This window comes from Orycteropus afer, unplaced genomic scaffold, assembly GCF_000298275.1.
Source record: "Orycteropus afer afer isolate SDZICR_OR568_19922 unplaced genomic scaffold, OryAfe1.0 scaffold00043, whole genome shotgun sequence".
NCBI classification, from domain to species: domain Eukaryota; kingdom Metazoa; phylum Chordata; class Mammalia; order Tubulidentata; family Orycteropodidae; genus Orycteropus; species Orycteropus afer.
Window position 1 is genome coordinate 7,714,114 of NW_006921630.1, and position 20,433 is coordinate 7,734,546.

The 20,433-nt window shown below is 37.6% G+C and overlaps 1 protein-coding gene across 1 annotated transcript in view; it reads left to right on the plus strand.

Moving 5' to 3' along the window:
- Positions 1-19,882, plus strand: part of XPR1 (xenotropic and polytropic retrovirus receptor 1) — a 324,974-nt gene extending 305,092 nt beyond the window's left edge. Inside the window, exons 12-15 of the mRNA XM_007937640.2 lie at positions 9,231-9,397; positions 13,695-13,834; positions 16,154-16,375; positions 19,822-19,882. Of these exons, the coding sequence (XP_007935831.1) occupies positions 9,231-9,397; positions 13,695-13,834; positions 16,154-16,375; positions 19,822-19,882 (590 nt within the window). The remainder of the gene's footprint in view (positions 1-9,230; positions 9,398-13,694; positions 13,835-16,153; positions 16,376-19,821) is intronic.
- Positions 19,883-20,433: the final 551 nt, after the last annotated feature.

Consider the following 20,433-nt stretch of genomic DNA (forward strand, 5'->3'; position numbering starts at 1 on the left):
TTTCTCTTTTCCATGAGTAAGGCTGGGTTTACTCAGATGTTGCAGCTCTTTCCCAGTCCTATTTTGCGAGCCTTTTAGCCTAAACGGACTATTCCTAAGGTTGCGCGGTAATGTACCAAACTTTACGTAGTAGGGGTCTAATCTGATAAATCCATTCTAACAGGCCAATTTCCCTAAGTCTCTGGATACCTTCTTCTACATTAAACCAAGGCAGGTCTGGTACTTCAACTTGACTTAAGGTAAGCCACCGCATAATCCATGCTTCAGTAAGCCAACCAAATAAACTATTAGATCCTTTCCTAACCTCTCGAGCTGAAACACTGAATGAAGAATCCGTACTTAGTGGGCCTAAATCAATAAATTCAGACTGATCCAATCTTACATTCCTTACACCATTATCCACACCCTCAGTAACCATTCCCATACATATTCTCCAGATTTCTGTCGGTACATGTTAGCAAAATCAAGTAGGTCTTTTCAGGTGTAGCATACCACCTCCTCAGGCACACTTTGTATTTCACCTTTTGGGGCTCACTTGGACTTCATTCACTTGGTCTAGCAGCAACAATGGGTGGTTGAGGCAGTTCATGAGAACGTTCAGCAATGTCTTCCATGGCCTCTGCCTCAGGCAATGACTCAGGAGGAATAGCTGGGTTAATCCCATCAAACTGAGGTGGGGGATGATGGTTTTACAGTAATCCTTTCATATGTGAGGGATTCAAGAGGATTTACAGGCTCCTTATCCTGATCTTCCTGACTGTCTGCCCATATGTCCTCATTCCAAGTTTCAGGATCCCATTTTTTCCCAATCAATGCCCTCACTCTAACTTCAGACACCATTCTGGGTTGGTAATTTTATTGGCGTTGTAATTCAGCCACCCTTACAATAAGACTCTGGGTTTGCTTTTCAGCAATATCTGCTCTGTTACTAGAAGAGATGAGGCTTTCTTTCAGAGCACAACTGGAAACACTGAGGTCTTTTATGCGGCGCTTAAGCTGTGACTCAGCAGCCCTGAGCTCATCTCGCTCATTCATCACTTTGTCTAGTGTAAGTAGGACCAACCAACCAGCTTCCTTATACTCCTCATGTTAACAAAATTGCAGAAAAGTATCAAATATGCAATCACTCAGAGCCTCACTTCTCATAAGTACATGATCTGTTGGTGGTGCTATTTTGCATATTAATTTTGCCACCTCATGCCATGGATTAGCAGGACCCTCTTTACTAATAGAGGCAGGGTCACTAGTGTCTTTACGATTAATCAAATTGATATTATTAAATCTTTATTGATCTCAGAAATGTTTATTTGAGGTTTTTTTATTTATAGACTTCAAAATGTATACAATATAGGATTAGGATTTATATTTTGACAGGGATAAAGAGAAGTTCTGTAACATTTGAGAGAGCGCTCATCTCTTTAGATCTTTAATGTAAGGAAATTCAGGGAGGATAAATTCAAGTTTAGTCAAATGCAGTGTGATTTCTTTTATAGAAAGATGACTTCTATTTCTGATTGTATTCTTCCCCTTTATAGAGAAGGGGCTTGTGTTGTTTTGATGCTTCCAATATGGTTTCAACCACTGTCTATATACTTGGAGCTCCCTAATTTGTATCTCAAGCTTTGTATTTTTATTTCCAGTTACTTCCTAGGCATCTTCACTTTGTTGTCTCATAGATACCTAATACTCCACATATCTAAAGCCTCGCTCATTTTCTTCCTAAGCTTACTTTAAGCTCCATGTTCTCTACCTCAGCTCATGACACCATCCCACCTAGTCACTCAGATTAAAAACCTGGGACTTACTGACTTTTCCTTTATTTCACCTTCAACATTCACCAAGTCCTGCCAATTTGAGTTCCTAAATATTTTTCAATCTTTCCCTTATTTCTGTATGCTTTATACTTCTTTTGAGGAGCTCTGGTGGCATAGTGCCTAAGGCATTTAACTGCTAAGCAGAAGGCTGGTGGTTCAAACCCACCAGCAACTCCTCGGAAGGAAGATTGGGCAATCTACTTCCGTAGTGATATCATCTCAGAAACCCAAGGAGGGGTCGCTGTGAGTTGGATCTGACTCCACGGCAGTAAGGTTTGTTTTTTGTTTCTTTTTTAAATACTTCTTTTGAGTTCTTAGTTCAATACTTAGTTCAGTGCTCAGTTTCTTACTAGGTCTTACTTTCCTGACTGTTCCCCCTCTCCAAAGCTGCCTTATTGATTCCTCCTTTGTGTACAACTCTACAGTTCCACTTATACATGTTTCTGTTTACTTTCTGTATCTCCCCTTTTACATTTAGCCCTTAATGAGTCTTTAGTAAATTCCTAAATGTACCTGGTTACCCGATAAGACATTCAGCATATGTTTATTGAATATACAAGAACAGATTTTTTTTTGCTGTTAATTTGAGTATTATATCTATATAATAAATAATGCAGTTTATAGTAGACACTCAGTGTGGTGGTTATGTTTGTGTGTCAACTTGGCTAGGCCTGGTTGAGTGGCTGGGTAGCTGGATGTAGTATTTCCCATGATGAGACTGGCAATCAACTCCATGGTGGGATTTACCATAAGCAGCTGAGTAGCTGCCTTTGGGATGTGGACTTTTTCCTGTATATAAGGAGAAGCTTTGAGAATGGTCTCTAGCCTATGGCATGCTTGGACCCTGCATGTGGCCGTGTCGTTGCTCAGCAGCCTGCTATGCTCTGCCGACCTTGGGACTTACAATGGCCTTAAGTCAATGGCCTGCCATGTGGTAACATCGGAACTGTGCCTTTTTACTTGTCAACCTTGGGATTTCTCAGCCTCAGCAGCCAGCAGCTGTCTGAGTGAAGAAAAGCCTCTAGCTCCAATGGGCCAGGAGCAGAAGGCAGAGCTGGTCCCCAAGGTTGAGGGGCTTTTACTTAGCCCCTAGAGCCTGGCACTTTGAACTTGGACTTAAAGCCTCCGAGTTGTAAGAATAAACTCCTATTTGTTAAGGCCATCCCATTTTGGTATATTCTTGTCAGAGCAGTACTAGGTAACCAGAACACTTAGTAAACATTTTTAATTAATAATGAATTCTATGTATTACTCTTTTTTCGTTATAAAAGGAATATAACATAAAGATTTATTTAAATCATCTATAAAATACCACCCTCTGATGACAACTATTTGCCTACTTTCTTCCTTTTTCTTTTATCTTTAACAATACAAGTAAAACATGGATATACACTTAGTGTAAAAAGAAATGTTTACATAATATAAAAATATGTAAAGTAGAAAGTGGGTCCTTTTAATCCTATTTCCCCCATCACAGATAACCACCTCTGTCTTTTTCTGTAAATGTAATGTTACATACAGTGTGAAATCAGAATATATGTATAGTTTTAAAATTGTCCTTTTCTGTAGTTTCTTATAAATGTTTTTGATGTTCATAGTTTTATGGGACTGTTTTTCCATTTTAGGGTTGAGCTGTACTTTAGAGATGCTGTCTAGTACAGAGTTCATAAAGTGGGAAAGAGGCAGAATCTGGATTCAGTCCCAGATCATCTAACTTTGAATCTGTTTATCTTTTCACTTACTGTTTGCCTCTCTAAACTTCAGTTTTCATTAATTAATTGTATAATGGGAGTAATAGTATCTCTCTTGTATACCCTGGGGATAAAGGTGATAATCACTGGAAGGAGTAATATATGTTACTCCACATACTAATGAAGTAGTCAGAAAAGTATCTACATCTGTACATTTTTCAGAGAACAAATTTTAATCTCATAATTCAGTTGGGTTTTTTTTGTTTTTGTTTTTTAGGTTATAAAAATAGAACTAGGACTTGCTAGATACTAAACTTATTCGTAACTCATCTTACCTATAACAGCTTTGAAATCTGTGTCCAGTTTCTATTTTGTTTTTCTTATTTAGGTTCAGATTATGAACTACTTACTATCAGATTATGAACTACTTACTATTACCAGAGTAGAAAAGTTTTAGCTGAAAAGAAAATCATTCACTTTTCTCTTCACATGGTGACAGTTTTTTTTATTTTCAGAATATCCTTTCTAAAACATGGTTCAGGATGATTTCCGTATGTAGTATTTCTGGTTTCTCTCTCAGCACTTTTCCTGATACATTCTGCTTTATCCTTCCTATGGCTATGGGCTCAAAATTCTAAGAGATTTATTTATATTTGTTTTAGATTTAGTAGATACCATAACCATAAATATGTCCAGTATGAATTATACATCTAAAGTGGCAGGTGTTTAATAGCTAGGAAGCTTAATGTAGACTAGCAATGCTTTGCTTGTCTATAATTCTGAACATCACTAAAGTGGGCTACCAAGGTTAGCCAAGACAGAAAAAGATATAATTGCTTGCCTAAGGTGATAATATCTTTCCAGTTCATCCCTTGAATACCAATGAAGGCAGATGATTTCAGAGAGATAATAAAGATCAAAAAAGTGAATAATTAAAATGAGAATAAATTGTAATATATGTAGACAAGGAGTATGCTATGCATTATTCGAAGAAGTCCATAAAATAAAACATTACTTAACTCAGAAATATTCTGGTGTGGTTTTTATTTTTTTAAGTCAGTAAGTCTTCATGTATGTTTCATAGAAATTTCATAGAGATAGTAAAGGCTTGGAAAAAAGGGGAGCACTTGACCCATTGTACCATTTTCTGAATTATATACTGCAAGGATAGGACTTGTACTTAAAATCTAGGGAAAATAGCAGAAAATCGGCACATTGTTTTTAATTAGTGATTTTTTTTTTCATTCCTCCAATCTTTTTTTAATATAATATTTTCAATCAGTAATTAGGAAGGAATGCAAGAAAATCAGCTTTTAGTAATAAGACTTCTCTGCTCACTTGAAAAATACTCATTTTGTCACCTCCTACAGAAAAAATAAAAACTCCCTGCCATCAAGTCGATTCTGATTCATAGCAACCCCCTTTGGGTTTCCAAGGCGGTAAATCTTTGTGGAAGTAGATTGCAGTCTTCTTCCACGGAGTGACTGGTGGGTTTGAACCGCCAACCTTCTGGTTAGCAGTCAAATGCCTTAGGCACTACTCCACCAGAACTCCTAACCTCCTACAGAAGGTATCTGTTAATTTCTTCTTATGTCCTTACTTTTAGTAGCAAACAAAACAGTAGTGTATTGTTAGGAAATTAAATAAGATAATGTAAAGTACCTATCACATAGTGAGCACTCAATTTTTAAAAGTTGCTAGTACTATTTATAGTTGAGTTGCTTGTCTTTATCTTTTTGTATCAGTCTTGCTTTTAAATATGCAAATAAGAGTATGAATTTAATCAGGTTGCTTGATTTGTATTATCTTTGCAATCCTTAGTAGATAAGTTAATGGAAAATTTTTAATGCGACCATGATACTAACTACTGAATGACAGTACTCAATTAGACCCTGTTATCTGTCCACTGTATGAAATAAATAGATGTGTCAAAACACATTTATTTCGTTAGGCCTTTTAAATTGTTAATTCTTATAATGCAGTGTTATAGCGTATTACTCAACCCAGTGAGTGCTTTGCTTTTGAAAGAGAAAAGTTTCTGTGGCAGTAGTTGAAACATGAAAACATGATTGTATCCAAGCTTCACTGCTCATTAGAATCACTTATGGACCTTTTTGAAAGTATCAGTTTCTGTTCCCCTCCACTAACTTTTTAGGAGAAGGAACGGAGTAGTGATATGCTGGGAAATCAGTAGTGTTATGCTGGGAAATGTTTAAGGAATCAACTCTTTGATGAGTGTGGGAGGCATTGATTTTTACTGTTTGCTGAGTTCCATGATGCTAAATACTTCCATCACGGTCAGTTTTAAGCTTCTAAGATGATAACACTGAATTCTAAGTTGATTAAAGATGCACAGTAGCACGTCATTATATAGTGTCATGAACTGACTTGTGTCCCCCAAAAATAGTGCCCACTTGGGTAGACCATGATTCCCAGTGTTGTTTGGTTGTCCTCCATTTTGTGACATGTTATAAATCCTGACCTCTATGCATTAATGGGGCAGGATTAGGTTATGTTAATAAAGAATAAACAAATCTGTCCTGGAAGAAGTATAGCAAGAATGCTTCTTGGAAGCAAGAATGGCCAGACTTCATCTTTGGTTGTGTTGTCAGAAGGAACCATTCCCTGAATAAGGATGTCATGCTTGGTAAAGTGGAGGGTCAGCAAAAAAGGGGAAGATCCTCAATGAGATGAACTGACACAATGGCTGCAACAGTGGGCTCAAGTATGGCAAGGATTGTGAGGCTGGCACAGGACTGGGTAGTGTTTCTGCTGTACATAAGGTTGCTTTGAGTAGAAGCTGATTGGATGGCACCTAACCACAGCAACAGTGAGGATTAGGTTATGTTTGTTATGTTAATGAGACAGAATTAGGGTGAGATGTAACACCCTTGCTCAGGTCACAGCCATGATGTGATAAAAGGGGAGTTTCTCTGGAGTTTCACTTGCATCACCTTTTATCTTACAAGAGATGAAAGGAGAGAGAAGCCAGCAAGAAGAGGACCTACTATCACCAAGAAAGAAGAGCTAGGAGCAGAGCGCATCCTTTGGACTTGGGGTCCCTGTGCTGAGAACCTCCTAAACCCTGGGTAAAATTGATGCCAAAACACGTGGAATCTCCAAGGAACGCCAGGCCCACAAATGTTAAAAGGAGACAAGAACCTTCCCCCAGAGCCAACAGAGAAAGAAACCTTTTCTCTAGAGCTGACACCTTGAATTTGGGCTTCTAGCGTCCTAAACTGTGAGGGAGCTCTGGTGGCGTAGTGCCTAAGGCATTTGACTGCTTACCAGAAGACTGGCAGTTCAAACCCACCAGTTGCTTCTTGGAAGGAAGGTTGGGCAATCTACTTCTGTAGTGATAACGCCCCAAAAACCCAAGGAGGTGTCGCTATGAGTTGGATTTAACTCGACGGCAGTACATTTCATTAAACTGTGAGAGAGTAAATTTCTGTTTGTTAAAGCCATCCACTTGTGATATTTCTGTTATAGCAATACTAAACAAAGTATTTCCATCATACAGATACACTAACATACATAATCTCAAGAGAACAGATAATAGTAAAATAATTAGGAAGTAGAGAATTTTGAGTATTTATTACCTTTGTTTTTTAATATTAATTGTAAGTTTATATAATTTTTTAAATTATGGCTGAATTTAGCAATCAGCTTACAGATTTTCTGAAAATTTTACAGTCAGCTCTCATATGCTAATATGACTTTTCATACCACACTGGAGCTATATGATACCTGTTTTGTTTTCTCTTTTTTTTTTTTTTTTTTATTTTAAACTAATTAAGCAATACTGATGCAAGCAACCACTTCTTTTTGTAATATACAGATCTGACTATAAAGCCCAATAAGGCATTCCACAGTCAGATCCAAAATTTCTTTTCCAGCCTCATTTCAACTCATACTCGTCCCCATGCATCCTCTATATTTCACATACATAAAATTTAGATTATTTGCAGCTTCTCAGGCACATCATGCACTTCCCACTCCCACGCCTCTTTGTTATCTTCCTTCAGCCTTAAATGACCTTGCCTCATCTGCCTGACTTTTGCAATACTATTCATTTATCCTTCTAGAAATAACTCAAATACTGTTTCCTCTTATTTCCTATTGTGGGGAACATTCCCATTTTCCTTTATACTCTCCTAGTACTTTGTTTATACTTTTTAGTTTGAACACTAAATATCATTAATTATGTTTGTTTCACTCATTGGATCTATAATTTATAAAGTGTGTTTTTGAGTCATCCTGCACCTAACACATTAATACCTAAAAAATAATTAATAAATGCATTATTGATTATTGGTGATATATCCTTACTCTATTTTTCTTTTTTCAGTATTTTACATTTTTTTTTAAAGTGGAGTGTTTCTGTGCCTTCAGAAACCATCTGAAATTTAAACTTTGTTTGAGTTGTATGTTTTGTGCCTTTTTCCTGTTGAGTCAGAACCATATTAGCAGTTGTATACTTATGTCCTGCACCTAAAGAATAACATCATGATGAGTCTGTAACTTTACCAAAGAGAAATTTCATCAGAGAATACCTGAAAGACCAAAAAGATTAAATTATATAAATAAGTTTGTGAGTTACTTTTATTAATCTGCGTTTATTACACTTTTACAGTGCTTTCAGTGTAATATCAAATGATGCTTTATAATTTTCCTACCATTGAGTGAAATGAGGCCTTTAAATCAATTTGTTGTTGTTATGTGCCATCGAGTCGGACCCGACTCATAGTGATCCTCCCTTGGGTTTCCGAGGCAGTATCACTACGGAAGTAGATTGCCCCATTTTCCTTCTGGGGAGTGGCTGGTGGGTTTGAACCGCCAGCCTTCTGGTTAGCAGTCAAGTGCCTTAGGCACTACCCTACCAGAGCTACCTCTAAAAGAAATAAGGCTGTCATGCTTTGCTTTGTAACTTGAGAGAAATTTGCTTTCATATATGCTCTTAAGGATAAATTCCTCATTAGTCTTTCTGGTATTTCATCTAGAATTTGAATTATCTGATTGCTTTTGCAGTAAAATATGGACAAAATCTAGTTGTGTGCAGGAAACGCTATTCTAAAGTAAAAACAATCCAAGAATTTTTTGAAGCAAAGGCAACACATTCCTTGTTAGTGGTTCAGGACTTTCCCTCACATACACACACCCCAATCAAACTGCCACCTTGTGGTAAAAATTAAAATGACATCTTTTGTAACATTGAAAACTTCTGTCACAATTATTTGGATTTTTATGTATTGTACATAGATCTCCAAAACCCCAAGTGAACATCTGAGCAGATATTATGTATTTGATAAACATGTGGTAATTAGTTTGAACTTTAAGGGAATCATATTTATTATTTAACTTTTGTTATTTCTCTTTTAAGTGTCACAGTTTGTGCTCAGCTACTAAGTGAAAGTTTGGTCATTTGAACCCACCCAGCAGCACCTTGGAAGACAGGCCTGGTGATCTGCTTCCATAAGATTACAGCCTATAGCGTGCAGTTGTACCCTGACATGCATGGGGTCACCATGAGTCAATTGACTCAACAGTAGTGGGTTTGGTTTTTTAGTATTTATTATTTAACCTCCTCCTAAGGAGATTTCTTTTAAGTCTTCCTTTCTTTGTAGAGTTCTATAAAGAATCTGTTTTTCAATCAGTTATATGTAATGAAGAATTTTACTTAAATACAATTATTTTCTATTTTCTTTTTCCCTTTTTATTCCTTCAGAACGAAATCACTCAGACACCATGGTATTCTTTTACCTGTGGATTGTCTTTTGCATCATCAGTTCCTGCTATACCCTCATCTGGGATCTGAAAATGGACTGGGGTCTCTTTGATAAGAATGCTGGAGAAAACACCTTCCTCCGAGAAGAGATTGTCTACCCGCAAAAAGTATGTACACAGAATGTCTGTGTTTGGAAACTCAAGTGTTCAGCCAGCTAAATCCTACTGCAATACAGAGCCCATCCAAACTTAATATAATAAAAAAAAAAATTACAGTAGCTATTAAAAATTAAAATTCATTCAGTCAGCAAAAATGGATCCGATGTTTACTCTGTGCTAGACACTATGGAAAAGTGTGAGTCTATGCAGAGGGACTTCAGAAAAAAAGCTGACAGTCTACTTCCAGAAAAGCAGCCACTGAAAACCTTGTGGAGCACAGTTGTACTGTGATGCACATGAAATTGCAACAGCTGGTTCCTGGCTATAGGAAATAAAAACAGGAAAATTCTGGTTCCTAAGGAGGCTGTAAAATGTGTGCTAAACAAATAAACGGATACAATGTGATAAGACCAGAAGAGAAGAAGAATAAATTGTTGTAATTTATCATTTGTTTTTAAACTTTGCAATTCGTCTAAAAAGCCCTCTCTCCCCTTTGTCTGCCTTGCAAATGCCTGATTCTCCTTTTTAAGAGTCAGTTTCCAATGTAGCAATTGACATTGTATTACAATCATCTGCTTAGGTTTCCACCTCCCTCACTGCCCAGCATAATTCCTGGCATATAGCAGATTTAATAACTCTGTGAAAATGAATAGATATTTAAGTGAGTGAGTAGTATTTTGAAGCAGGCAGGAAAGGGAATGCATGACTCTGCTTGGCTTCTCCTTTCATTTATTCTAATCAATATTTGTTTTGGTCAAATGCCAATTCAATCAGAAAAAGTAGACACAATACCTTAGAAATTATGTTAGGATTTTATCTGTATATAAATAAAAGGAAGAGAGAGACTAAATTTTTTTAAGTAGAAGATTGAAAGTGTCTCTACTTAGATGTTTTGAAACAAAACCCACTACCATCAGGTCAATTCCAACTCATAGTGACCCTATAAAGCAGGGTTTCCTGCCTCATCTTTCTCCTGTGGAACAGCTAGTGGGTTTGAACTGCTGACCTTTTGGTTAGCAGGTGAATGCTTTAACCACTACACCACCAGAGCTCCTTCAGATGTTTTAGGAAAGGATAAGTACCATGACCTTGGAAAGCAATTGAATTAAACATTGAACTAATAATTCTGATAATGAGTTCTAATATATATATATATATCCAGCTCTCTCACTAACTACAACTACAGTGAACTCTCTTCTAAAGGGAAAGTGTTGGACTAGATTATCTCTTTGATCCTTTACCAATTCTCAATTTCTGTGGTGGGGGGATGGATTGGATATACTATGTCATAATGTCTCCAATACTCAAAATTATACTTTGGAAGATGTGTTAATGTGTAATACTCAATTGGTGACTGGGCACATCTGTTTCCAAGCATGAGGGCTGAAGATAAGTGATAGGAGAATGAATACAAAGAAATGATAGTAGGTTAACTTCAAATGAGCAAATATGGTAGAAGAATAAGTATTCATTAGCAATGATCTTTTATTTTTTTTCAGCCTGAGCTTTATATAGCAATAATAAGGAGCTCTGGTTGTGCAGTGGTTAAAGCATTCAGCTGTCCTACAGGGTCACTATGAGTTGGAATCAACTCAATGGCAATGGTTTTGGTTTTGGTTTTATACCAATAATACAATGTGTAAATGTAGGCTATGTGACCAAGACATTAAGCATATCTTTTTCAATCTGATTTGAAAAGAAAATCAGTCCCTGGGTGGTGCAAATGGTTAAGCACTCAACTACTAGCTAATGGCTGGTGGTTGGAACCCACCCAGAGGCACCTCAGAAGACAGGCCTGGCAGTCTCCTTCCAAAAGGTTATAGTCTTGACAACCCTGTGGAGCAGTTCTCCTCTGCACACGTGGGGCCACAGTGAGTCAGAATCAACTCGATGGCAATGAGCAACAATGGTAATCACAAGCGCATTCATGAGCTTAGGTCATTCAGTCCTTTTGAGCTCACCTCTGAGCTCCTTGCTCTTGGTTTACTGAGAGATATAATACATTTGTTTCTTACTGTGATAGTTGCTGACATAAACTGTTGGTGTCTTTATATAAATGTTGCCCCATTCCCCTTTTAAATAGTTCTTTTTGGTTTCCATGTAACAAAATTAGTAGTAGAATCTTGCAGTCATTTTCCTTATTATATGTTTTCATGACCCTACAAGATAAATGTATGCTTTCCTACATTATAATTTCCAAATAAATAAGAAAAAAATGTTCTGGTGGATTACCAAAGAAATCCCTGTCGATTTTAAAAAGGCTAATATTGAAATAAAATCGATCCAGCCTTAAAAGGGAAGAAACCATGTATGGACTCCAGTAGAGGATCATTTAAAAATTAAGAGCATAACTAGATAAACATTAAAATCAGTTCTTAAGGATGAACAATATGTAATATTGAACACCATATTTCAGGTCCAGGAATCATTTTTATTATCTCCCTATTAAAATGTAACTTTTTTGTGTCTCTTAATTCAAGTTGAGTGCATTCTTCTCAAAAGACTCACATTTTAGGTAACATCACTTCCCATCTCAGTCAAATATGGATCAGCTTAAGACTGACTCTGAAAGGCACATGAAATTGCAGTTCTTTATATAAACCTAATAATGAATACACTGAATATGTTTATCTAAAACTTGAATTTTTGCTATATTGGGAGGATGGGTAAGGGAACAAGGAGATGCATTAGTGTGTTAAAATCCTCATATATCATACTAAGCAGCCAATGAGTAGTGTCTGAAATTGATAGATCAAAATAGAACAGCATACCCACACTTTTTTGAAATATGAAAGGCACTGGAAGAAATAGTGTTGAAAATATAAGGTACAGGAAGAGAAGATGGCCATGGGACTGCTATTTGTTAACTGCCTTTTAACATTGACTACAATTACTTTGTTAAAAGGGTTTTTTTAAATAAACTAAGTGCTAAGACTTAATACATAGCAATTCTGTTTCCCAAAAGATGTCACAACCTAGATATACAAATGCATATGTTTAAAGAGCTAATTTCCCAGAGATGTATGATGGATAAATTCATGAATTATGGTTCTGGTTGGTTGATAATGTGTGTACTTAAGACTTTTATGTAGCTAAAACTGGACTCCTAAGTGCTGGGTACCTCAAAGTATTAGTTGAACATGTTCCATATAAAAATGTAACATTTTAAAAATTATATTTGTGAAATCCAAGCTTAATTTCATTTATTGACATCAAAAACAAGGCAAAATTCCCATCAAATATAGAGTAAAGCAATTTGAGAATAAAAGTATAAGTAATAGAGTTAATAAGTCTGCTAGTTTTTTCTAATATTGACTGGGAGATTATTTGCATATCATACAAATTTTAGAATGTAGTCACAGAAAGCTCTGGCGGCGTAGTACCTAAGGCATTTGACTGCTAACCAGAAGGCTGGTGGTTCAAACCCACCAGCCACTCCTCAGAAGGAAGACTGGACGATCTACTTCTGTAGAGATACCACCTCGGAAACCCAAGGAGGGGTCACTATGAGTTGGGACTGACTTCATGGTGGTGAATTTGTTTTTTTTTGTTTTGTTTTGTTTTAACCACAGATTAAGAATCTCATCTGACTTGTATTTCTGGGGTCTAGACAAGAGCTTAGTATACAATATGGGAGTAAAATGTGTTTGTTAAATGAATAAATAAGGAAGACCGAAGAAGAGCTGATGCTTTTTGAGTTGTGTTATTGGAGAAGAATGCTAAGAGTACCATTGTCTGCCAAAAGGACTAACAAATTTGTCCCGGAGGAAGTGCAGCCAGAATGCTTCTTGGAAGCAAGAATGGACAGACTTGGTCTCACCTACTTTGGTCATGCTGTCGGAAGGAACCATTCCCTGGAGAAAGATATCATGCTTGGTAGATTGGAGGGCCAGTGAAGAAGGGAAGGCCTTCAATGAGATGGATAGACACAGTGGCTGCAAAAATGGGTTCAGGTATAGCAAAGATCATGAGGCTGGCACAGGACCAGGCAGTGTTTTGTTCTGCTATGCATAGGGTCGCTATGAGCTGGAGACGACTCAACGGCACCTAACGACAACAACAAATGAATACTTCAGTAAAACTTTGTTTTGAATATTGTACCTTTCAAGGAAAAATGAAATTAGTGGATATCATTCTAAAATAAAACACGTACTTCTCTGTTAAAAAAAAAAGAATATAACTCCTATTCCTCTTTAGCCTATGCTCACTGGTCGGCCATGTGAGAATTTCCTTGTTGCTGTCATAGTTCTGCTTATTTGTGAGAAGCATGACAATCAGCATACTCCCTTTGCTTGTTGTCCCTCAGGCCTACTACTACTGTGCCATCATCGAGGATGTGATACTGCGCTTTGCTTGGACTATCCAGATCTCAGTTACCTCCACAACTGTGTTGCCTCATTCTGGGGAAATCATTGCTACTGTCTTAGCTCCCCTTGAGGTTTTCCGGTAAGCAAATCAGTGAAAAGTTTATCAAAGGTTCTTTTTACTTAAAAGAGTTGCAATACTTATAAATTAGAATTTATTATAACTTTTACTTGAAAAGTTTAAGTTCTCCAACTTCTTCCCAAACTTCTCATCAGCCTGAGTTGGAAAATTCTAATTGAGGTCTTAGAGTTTAATACTTACAAAGTTAAAATAACTATTGATGATGGCTTATAAGCTATGTTTTTATAATTGAGTTCCACTGGGATGGTCAGGAGTGAAAATTTAGCAATAACAAGACTTAGAACAGAAATTAAAATCTTTTGAGAATCATATCATGCAATTAGCAGTCTGGGTTTATTCAGCCCAACCTTCTTGCTGAAAACTAAAAATGCCAGATAAAATGTTATTTTTTTTTTAATCTTCCTAAAATTTATCAAGCATCTAACAGCATAGCCCAAAATGTAAAGGAAAGCAAGAACCCCACAGTAAGCACAGCCTTAATGCCACTTTTGCCCTAAAGTAATTTGCCACACCTGGAGATGAGAGGCAGTTATGATGGCTAATTTAAATTTGTATGCACTTAATAGCATAGCTTGAAAATATGAAGGGAAAATTTGACATTGCTAAAAGTAGAATATGAGCTTACAGTTTTTTGTGTGTGGTAAATAATATGTAACAAAACGTTTGCCATTTCAACAATGTATACAGTCGTTCACTGACATTAATTACATTCATCCTTTTATTCAACCATCACCCTTATCTGTTCCCACATTTTTTAATTACGCTTAACAGAAGCTCAGTGTCCTCTAACCATTGAGTCTCCTTCCCTTCCTTCCCTTCTATCCATCCCTGGTAACCACTCATAAACTTTGGTCTCTGTACACTTGCCTATTCTAGATAGTCCATGTATATGGGATCATATAATATTTGTCCTTTTGTGACTGACTTATTTCACTCAGCATACTGTTTTCAAGGTTCATCCATATTGTAGCATACCAGGACTTAAGTTTTCTTTATGGCAGAGTAGTAATATTCCATCATGTCTGTGTCCCACATTTTGTTTATCCATTCACCTAGACATTTAAGCTGTTTCTACCTGTTGGCTATTGCGAATAGTACTGCACTGAACGTTGGTATACAGGTTTCTGGTTGCATTCCTTCCTTCACTTTTTCTAGGATTGGGATTTCTGGGTCCTCTGATCTTAATAAGTGGTGTCACCATTCACTCAAATCAAAAACCTAAGACCACTCACAGGTCCTGTCAAGTAAGACCTGTCAGGTCCATCTTCATAATTAAATCCTTAGTGTGTCTACTTTCTCATCACCTCTGTTATTAGTATCTTAATCCAAGTTATCATTACCTCTTTCCTAAATGACTGCAACAACCTTCTAATAGATCTTCTTTCAGTTATTCTTTCTCCCTTCATTCTATTCACAGTGCACTAGATAAATCACATCATTCTCCTGCTCAGAAATCCCATTGTTTTCCATCACACTTAAAAATCTAAATTCTTTACTATGGCCTTTGTGGATCTTGCCCTTTCCTACCTCTCCATCTTCATCTCCTGCCATTTTAACCTCACTTATTCCACTTTAGCTCCGCTAACTTTGTGGCTGTTTCAACATACTAAAGGCCTTTCCAACTTGGGGCCTCTTAAGCTTGTTATTTCCTATGCCTGGGATGGGAGCTCTGGTAGTGTAGTGCCTAAGGCACTTGACTGCTAACCAGAAGGCTGGCGGTTCAAACCCACCAGCCACTCCTTGGAAGGAAGGTTGGGCAATCTACTTCTATAGTGATAGTGCCTCGGAACCCAAGGAGAGGTCGCTATGAGTCAGGTCCAACTTGACGGCACACAACAACAACAACAATTACTTATTTACTTGCATATTACTGATCTCCACCACTAGAAATTATGCCCTATAAAGGCAGAGGCTTTGTCTAACTTACTCAGAGCCTTTCCTTTCATACAGTAGTCCCTGTGTAAATATTTGTGGAATGAAGTGAAAGAATGAGTGTTCTGAGACTGCATTCCATGAGTCTGTCCTTTTGCCTACTTTACTCTTCCCCTCATATTTTCCTATTTTATTTTTATGTTCTAGTCCTTCACTCCTAGTGTTTGTTTTCATGAGTAGAAACTTGATATGCTCAGAGGTTTAAAAATAATAGTTGTGTATTCAAATTTTATAAGTAATTTACTTCATATAATAAAATCTTTTTTAAGCACATTTGGATGTTATAAAAATGCTTATGCTTTTTGAGTTGGTATATGTTTTGCTGTGTAATTCTCAACAAAAAATATTCTCAATCAAAAAATGCTTATGCTTGCTCTGCACTGTAAGGCGATTTGTGTGGAACTTCTTCCGCCTGGAGAATGAACATCTGAATAACTGTGGTGAATTCCGTGCTGTGCGGGACATCTCTGTGGCCCCCCTGAATGCAGATGATCAGACACTCCTAGAACAGATGATGGACCAGGATGATGGGGTACGAAACCGCCAGAAGAACCGGGCATGGAAGTATAGCCAGAGCATATCCCTGCGTCGGCCTCGCCTTGCTTCTCAGTGAGTATGACTTCTACAGCTGGGAGGCATATTTTCTTCAGGGGTTAGCATGGGATAACATCTAAGCCAAGAAGCTATCAGGGTAAAACAAATGGAATTATCTATACTCACCATTTTTCACTGCAAAGAACAATAAACAATTATTTCCTGTGATCCAACCTATAGAATGTCTTAATGAGCACACAGAGTAAAAAGGTCATTAGTACCTAACTTACTCATTTGGCATTAAAGTTACACTCTCTGGAGGAAAATTTGTTGGGATATGTTTTACTTAACTCTTCAGTATGTTTTGTATAAAAATAATGTTCAGGTTGTAAGCTTTAGGAATCCTGACTCTGCTATTTGCCATCTATACATCTTGGCCAAATTACTTAATCTCTGTATTATTCTTCATCTGTAAAGTGGGAGTAATGTGATTCCTTTCAGTTCCAACTCATAGCGACCCTTCCTTGGGTTCTGAGGAGGTATCTCTATGAAAGATATTGCCCAGTTTCCTTCTGAGGAGTGGCTGGTGGGTTTGAACCATCAGCCTTCTGGTTAGCAGCCAAATGCCTTAGGCACTACACCACCAAAGCTCCTTTATAGGGTAGTTAAGTAGAATAAATTCATTCTTATATGGAATTTAAACCAGTTCCCACCACAGAAAGACTCAATAAGTGTAAGCTACTATTTATCTTCTTATTAAATACCTACAATAATATTTTATCAGTCACTGACTTTGTGTAGTCTTAAAAGTAATAATAAATGTAGGACATATGAGGGTACATTTGAAATTTAGGGACAGTAGATAGCACAGTGGATTGGAATGAAAGGGAGGCTTAAGTCAGGCATAAGCAGGATTTTAAAGGATAAAGGAGTGTGTGAATGCGCTAGAGGCACAGGGTGAGTAAAGACATAAAGGCAGGGATGAGAAGCAGAAAGAAAGAGGTGGTTGAAATTGTAGTGAGAAAAATTTACCTGAATAGATGAAGTATGGTTGTAAAAGTCTAAAAGTTCAGGTTGATCCTGTGGGCAGTGAAAAGTCACAGAAGAGTTTTCCAAAGAAGACTGACATTATGAAATAAGTATTTTAGGGTGGTTTATTGGCACTATGCAAGAAAAAGGAAAACTCAAAGCCAGGAGACCAAATAGATGGCTCCCAGAATTCTTATGTCTGGGACAGTAAGGGTGTGGATTAGGATGCTTACAGTAAAAAACAAGAGGTGCTAACAGTAGCCACTGGTTGTAAGGGAGTAGAGTAGCAATTGTGCAAGACTTTAACTTAGTAAGTAAGACTTTAGATAGAAATTTGGAAGTTCTCTGAGGAAGAAAAGTCGGGGGAAAAATTGTAGAAAGCAGGAAAAAAATAATCAACAAATGAAGGGCCAGGAAAAGAGTGGTCAGGAAGGTCAGCAGGAAGAGCATCAAAACAAAGCATGATTCTTTTAAAACCAATAAAACAGGAGGTAAAGGTTCATGAAGGTTCAACAAGAAAAGCACTTGCACAGGGCTAAAAGGAGCTCTGGTAGCATAGTGCCTAAGGCATTTGACTGCTAACCAGAAGGCTGGTGGTTCAAACCCATCAGCCACTCCTCGGAAGGAAGATGGGGCAGTCTACTTCTGTAGTGATACTGCCTCGGAAACCCAAGGAGGGGTCGTTATGAGTCGGGTCTGACTTGATGGCACACAACTACTACTACTAGTAAAAGATACAAGTGGCTGTGTCATTGAGCTCCTGATGTTGAAAGTCTAATCCTTATTAGTCACCAGAAGAGGGCAATCTAAACATACATTATTTCTGCCTCAGAAACATGGAGGCAGATTATGATGTCCAATTTCAGATGTATAGTGGAAAAACAAAAAATGCAAAGGGAGCTCTGGTAGCACAGTGCCTAAGGCACTTGACTGCTAACCAGAAGGCTGGCGGTTCAAATCCACCAGCCACTCCCCAGAAAGAAGGTTGGGCAATCTACTTCCATAGTGATACCGCCTCGGAAACCCAAGGAAGGGTCTCTATGGGTCGGGTCTGACTCTGGTAGCATAGTGGCTAAGACACTTGCCTGCTAACCAAACGGCTGGCGTTCACACCCACCAGCCACTCCTCGGAAGGAAGGTTGGGCAATCCTACTTCCGTAGTCATACTGCCTCGGAAACCCAAGGAGGGGTCGCTATGAGTTGGGTTTGACTCGACGGCACATAACAACAACAACAGTGGAAAAACACTGAGAAAGTAGATTGCAGCCAGAGGAAGATATTTAGAACAATGGAGTAGGTTATGAGCAAGGGAGAAAGAAGAGAATCTAAAATAAGATCTGAGTTGGAGTACTGACTTTAAGAGTCATGTGACCTTTAACACATCCTTAATCTTTTTTAATGTTAGTTTCCACTCTTCAAGGAGGAATAATAATGCCTATTTCACCAAAACCTATTTTCAAAACCTCATGGGCTCTATGGGTTGCATAATATTTTAACATTACCATTACATTAATAGTAACAATTACAGTTAACAGTAACAATTTCTACTCTCAAGAATCTCTTCTACAGCATCCTAATAAAATAATAAAGCACATTATAATACAATAAAATACCATTTAAAAGCATCAGTTGATAATAGTCATTGGTGACGAAGTTTGTCACATACGGGACACCTGATTTTATTGTTGGCAGTTATAGATGGGAGCTCTGGTGGCATAGTGCCTAAGGCACTTGACTGCTAACTAGAAGGCTGGTGGTTCAAACCCACCAGCCACTCCTCAGAAAGAAGGTTGGGCAATCTCCTTCCATAGTGATAGTGTATGTTGGCTGAAACGAACGATAACTTCAACCAATTAATCCTACTTGGGTTTTCTTACATAACTGAGAATGTCTCCTCTCTTCTGCTTCATACCTTATCAGCTGTTTGAAGACAGGCAACTGTCATGCCTCTCCTTAGGTCTTATCTTCTGCTGGGTAACTCTGCCCCTTTTTCAAGCATACTTCAATGGCATTATTTCTGTCATCTTCCTAATTCCTTATATTTATTTAATGCTTTACTAATATTTTTATATCCATTTTCTCATTTGATATTCACACTGTCCCCATGAGATGAAAGTAAAGTACTGTTAAGTGAAATAAGTATTATTCTTGTTTTACAGAGATTGAAACTGGCACACAAAGATGTCAGAGATTTGTATCACAAAACCAAAGTCAGTACTCAAGCTCAGAGCTTCTTACAGATTTACTACTCATTACACATGACCTGCCATTGTTCCTGTTGCTTTCATCTGGATGCAATCTAGTTTCTTAGTGTTTTTCCAGTAACACCGGAAATTGAATATGAAACCCCAGGAATAGTCCATTAATTGCAATATATAGTGCCTATGGAGGATGTATGTTTAATGGTAATGAGATGAAAAATGTACCTAATTCTATGGATGTGTTTGTATTTTTAGTAAAGGACTAAATGCTCCCCCTCTTATTACAACTAGATCCAAGGCTCGTGACACTAAAGTATTGATAGAAGACACAGATGATGAAGCTAACACTTGAATGCTCAGAAGTCTAGATTAACATCCTTGGTTTTCCTTCTCTTCAATTCTTTCCTCGACCAACGCGACCTCTAGTACCTGTCCAGCTGAAACAGAAGACACATGACACATTTTCCGAGCTCTTCCAGATCGGATCCTATGGACTCCAAACAAGCTCACTGTGTTTCCTTTCTTTTCTTCTGGTTTAATTTTAATTTTCTATTTTTAAAACAAATATTTACTTCATTTTGCCAATCAGAGGACATTCTAAGGAATAAAAACATAGTTTCCTATGGATTGTTTACAATCACAAGGACACAGATACCTATCAGGACGAAGAACTGGACACAAGGACCTTCTGATGGGACGGTACCGAGATATCTCGGCTTCCGCTTGGCCCGGTTTTGACTGGTTGAAACCGGACATTGGTTTTTAAATTTTTTTTGTCAGTTTATGTGGAGAATTTTTTCCTTTCCTTCATACCCAGCGCAAAGGCACTGGCCGCACTTGCAGGGAAAGTGCAACTTAGAGCAGTACCTTCATTCACGAAGCTACTTTTTAATTTGATGTAAC